The sequence below is a fragment of the Brassica oleracea genome, chromosome C4 (genome assembly GCF_000695525.1).
Source record: "Brassica oleracea var. oleracea cultivar TO1000 chromosome C4, BOL, whole genome shotgun sequence".
Taxonomy (NCBI): domain Eukaryota; kingdom Viridiplantae; phylum Streptophyta; class Magnoliopsida; order Brassicales; family Brassicaceae; genus Brassica; species Brassica oleracea.
This window is the reverse complement of record NC_027751.1, coordinates 12,647,223-12,651,994: the sequence shown is the minus strand read 5'-3', so window position 1 is coordinate 12,651,994 and position 4,772 is coordinate 12,647,223. Positions and strand designations below refer to the sequence as shown.

Below are 4,772 nucleotides of genomic sequence, written 5' to 3'. Positions count from 1 at the left end.
GTCTATTGGGACATCTGGCTGATAACGAACGTCTGGCTCTAGTTGAGCATCTGGCCGTTAAATGGCGTCTGGTTCGTCTAAGCAGCACATCTGGTCCGAAGGGACATCTGAGGCAAAGAGAGCGATGGTACATCTAGCGCAGAGAAGCGCATCTGGTACATTTGGCACTTGAAGGTGCATCTGGTACATCTGTTATTGAGAGGATTCAAGTCAAGGTGGAGAATTGTTGATATGCCTTGAATCTGGATGTTACATCTAGGCGATGGATGTTACATCATGTACATCATACCGACTCGGTTGCATCAAGAGCGTTGCATCAAGTTATTATGGATGTTACATCTGATCGTGGGCTTAAGCCCATGAGTCCGTTTAGTCTAGGGTTTTAGATGCGAGATGTTACTATATATATCTTGTATTCGAAGTAACTCTAAACTTGCACTCTGTAAACTCAATATCGCCTCCAATAATAAGATTTCTCTTTGCCCGTGGACGTAGCCAAGTTGGTGAACCACGTTAAATCTCTGTGTCGTTGTTACATCGCTTTTATTCATCTGTTTCCGCATCTGTTCCTTCTCACAATTGTTACAACATTATACTTGATTCACAGGTTTGCAAATTGTTTGCATTTGCTTTTTCTACTGGATTTGGTTTATGGACATGATCCGGAACGGTAAAAAAAAGTTGCCTTATATTTTCTACACTTTATCTTTACTCACCTGCATTAACATACAATACTTCAACAACGCTCTTATTTAAGCCAAATCACAGATTCAAGCAGAATTTTACAAAGAGCAGGTTTTTCAGTGTTTATAATGAGATGAGCTAAAATTCACTAAAACTTAACAGTAAGCTAAAATGTAGAATGTAGCATGCTTGCAATCTCATACAATTCAACAATAAAAAAAAGCCTTAATAGAAAGGCAATTTAACAAAATATCTATGCAAAATCCATTAAATTAATCAGGATTTGAACAAAAAACCTTAGCTATGAAAAAAAACGGATTTACTTCTCCTTCTCCTCCTCGAGTCCATTAAGGGCCAACTGCACCTGATTCGACAACATAACCCGAGTTCTTTGGATCGGTTTTAATTGTCATCTCTGCCGAGCAGTTGGTGCAGTTGATATAAAACCTGTGGATTTTAATCCCTAAGTACATCTCGTTCATGACTTGTTCTTCACGGCAATTGAATTTAGTGCCTTCCGACATGTAATTACCACATGTGTTGCACCGAACACGAACCCGAAGCATAAATCGAATCTTCTTTTGCTGGTTGTTCGGTTTCCGGAGGCGAGGTATCTTCTTTGGATCAAAATCCGGCGAATAATACTTGTTCAGGACTTTGCGTTCTCCCATAATATCACACGAACGATTGAATGAACAAAAGGGATTTTTAGTTATTGGATCGCAGTCGCTTAGACACCTATTTATAAGAAAACAGCTCTTCGTATTTCCTTTTCTCTGTTTCCTCCTAAATCTCGTGTTTCCTTTTCTTTGTTTGTGTCGGTTTAAAGTTAAACACGTAGTTGTAACCAAATAAATTGAGATAAATAAGTTAAAAGAACAAAATAATTATTCTGATTTTCAATATCTATATCCAATTTCATTAAAGATAACACAATCAATTAATAATTGATTGTTATCACATGATTAGGTTTATCGTTTACCTCAGCTAGAATGTTTGTCTTTTTTGATGAGGTTTAACTTTTTTTGCTCTATCTTGTGATTCTGGTCCTTCATTGTTTATTTGTAATGTGGGAAGATTAAAGATACTCTCTGTTGTGTTTGTACCAGAGACTGTTTGTCACAAACGGGGTTCCAAAAGCTTTGCCGGGTGAGCAAGTTGCAGAATTTACTAAAAAAGGGTAGAAAGAGAGGTTAGCACGTGGGCGTGGTGCAGTTTTTTGGAGTATGATAGAGCTCACCTCCGACATGAAGCTAAAAGAAACCAAATAAACTTCTTGATGCAGAGAAAGAAAGCTTCAGCAGTGAGAGGTCAAACAAAAACTCCAACGTGGAAGATGATCAGACTCCTCACCACTTAAGCACAACATTTATTCCATTGCGAGCTTGTTTAGACACTCTGTCTCCTTCTGATTTTAATGTTTTGTTGGCTTAGGGAGCAAGGAGCATTTCACCATTTTGCCGACTCAGATTCACTCAAGCTGGTTTAGAGACACAATGTAGCTCCTCTACAGTGCAGCAAACAGAGAGAAGGTTACTAAGCCTTGCTGGTCATCACATAACTGACATAGTGGAAGAATCCTCGCTAGAGCTCCAGTATCGCACAATTTTTAACGGCAGACTTTTTTTTTTGTCACAAAAACGGCAGACTTATTTACTTGTTTCTAGGGGCACAACATTTGTTCCATATCAATGGAGTTAAGATTGTTCATGATCATCATGTATGGGAGATAACAGTTGGGAGAATTTTACTGTCGTGCCATGTCTTGTCCGAACCTGAAGCTAGTTCTAAAGAGACCGTTTCTGATGTTAGAAATTTCTGTAGGAGAACCTGTGGGATTTATCATGTAACGGTTTATCATGTAACGGTGCAGGTTGAATCAGAGTAGCAAAAGAGAGAATAAGAAAGAAATTGTAACTATATATACATGAAGTCACAAAGTAATATTATCATAATGTCCATCTCTTAAAACTCTCAAATACTCAAGTCTCAAATTAAATGTTTTACAATCTTCACCATTCATTCTTCTCTCAGAGTTTGAAACTTTACACACAAAGCTCTTTAGAATGCTCATGTGAAAAACCGACATACATTATCATCAAGATTACTTATCCACTGTCAGATCTTCAATAACAAGACAGCATGAGACAAGCTGTTATGGAACTGGCCTAGTCTATCTAGGCTATTATCCTAAAGAGTTTAGGTAATCATTATGATGGTAAATCTCGAAGGTTATACTTAATTTACACGTTTGCAAATTTGTCACATTTGATTTTTCTACTGGGTTTGAATTGTGGACATGATCCAGAAGGTTAAAACATTTGATTTTTCTACTGGGTTTGAATTGTGGACATGATCCAGAAGGTTAAAACATTTGATTTTTCTACTGGGTTTGAATTGTGGACATGATCCAGAAGGTCAAAAAGGCGTAACCTCGTTAAAAAGTTATATTTTATTTTCTACACTTTATCTTGACTCATCTGCATTAACGTACAATACTTCAACAGCGTTCTTATTTTAGCCAAATCACAGATTAAAACAGAATTTACCAAGATCAGGTTTTTCAGTGTTTATAATGAGATCAGCTAAAATCAATGAAACTTTACAGTAACCTTAATTGTAGAATGTAGAATGCCGGCAATCTCATACAATTCAACCCAAAAAAAACTTATTAGAAAGACAGTGTAACAAAATATCTATGCAAAACCCATTAACTAAATCCAGATTCGATTTAAAAACCGCAGCTAGATAAAAAACATGGATTTACTTCTCCTAATCGCTGTCTGTGCCGTAGTTTTGACATAGAGATTCGAGTCCCGGTCTTCTTCGAGATTATGCGAACAGAAGAGATTTGAAGGGAAGATGTACCGTTAACACATCTCTTAGGCTTCTTCTTCTTCTCATCTAAAGACTCATCGTTTTTCTTTTCATCAATCCTAGTCTGCTTACCAAATTTTATAGACTTAATGAGCAATTCTTCCTCCACGTTCTCTTCTTCTTGTTTTTTTCTTCTATTCAAAGCCTCAAGCAGTGATTCTAAGCTCACCAAGGCTCGTCTAGACTTCATAGACTTCATCTCATCAAGCGCAGCCATAACTTCAATCTCTCTTTTAGATACCTTAGTTTTCTTCTCTAACGACTCCAAGGCGTTTTCGGCTACCTCATGCTTCTCTTCCTCCTCCGCGTGTCCATTATAAGGGCCAATTGCACCTGATTCGACAACATAACCCGAGTTCTTTGGATCGGTTTTGATTGTTATCTCTGCCGAGCAGTTGGTGCACTTGATATAAAACCTGTGGATTTTAATCCCTAGGTACGTCTCGTTGATGACTTCTTCTTCACGGCAATTGAATTTAGTGCCTTCAGACATGTAAGCACCACATGTGTTGCACCGAACACGAACCGGAAGCATAAATCGAATCTTCTTTTGCAGGTTGTTCGGTTTCCGGGGGCGAGGGATCTTCTTTGGATCAAAATCCGGAGAATAATACTTGTTCAGGACTTTGCGTTCTCCCATAATATCACACGAACTATTCAGTGAACAAAAGGGATTTTTAGTTATTGGATCGCTGTCCTAGACACTTATTTATAAGAAAACAGCTCTTCGTATTTCCTTTTCTCTGTTTCCTCCTAAACTCGTGTTTCCTTTTCTTTGTTTGTGTCGGTTTAAAGTTAAACACGTAGTTGTAACCAAATAAATTGAGATAAATAAGTTAAAAGACCAAAATAATTATATCCAATTTCATTAAGATAACACAATCAATTAATAATTGATTGTTATCACATGATTAGGTTTACCTTTTAGCTCAGCTAGAACGTTTGTCTTTTATGATGACGTTTAACTTTTTTTGCTCTATCTTGTAGGGATTCTGGTCTTTCATTGTTTATTTGTAAAATGGGAAGCTTAAAGATACTCTCTGTTGTGTTTGTACCAGAGATTGTTTGTCATAAACGGGATTTGTCAAAGTCCTTTGATCCAAAAGCTTTGCCGGGTGAGCAAGTTGCAGAATCTACTAAAAAAGGGTTGAAAGAGAGGTTCGCACGTGGGCAAGGTGCAGTTTTTTTTGGAGTATGATATAGCTCACCTC

General features: G+C 37.4%; 1 protein-coding gene across 1 annotated transcript; it reads right to left on the bottom strand.

The window, feature by feature from the left end:
* Positions 1-3,415: 3,415 nt before the first annotated feature.
* Positions 3,416-4,201, bottom strand: LOC106338162 (coiled-coil domain-containing protein 94 homolog). The gene has a single exon (XM_013777197.1). The coding sequence runs from the start codon at positions 4,199-4,201 to the stop codon at positions 3,416-3,418; it is 786 nt and encodes a 261-aa protein (XP_013632651.1).
* Between the last annotated feature and the right edge of the window lie 571 nt (positions 4,202-4,772).

What these genes read in the sequence shown, in the direction of transcription:
- LOC106338162 (XM_013777197.1), bottom strand. Translation starts at nt 4,201, where the DNA reads ATGGGAGAACGCAAAGTCCTGAACAAGTATTATTCTCCGGATTTTGAT.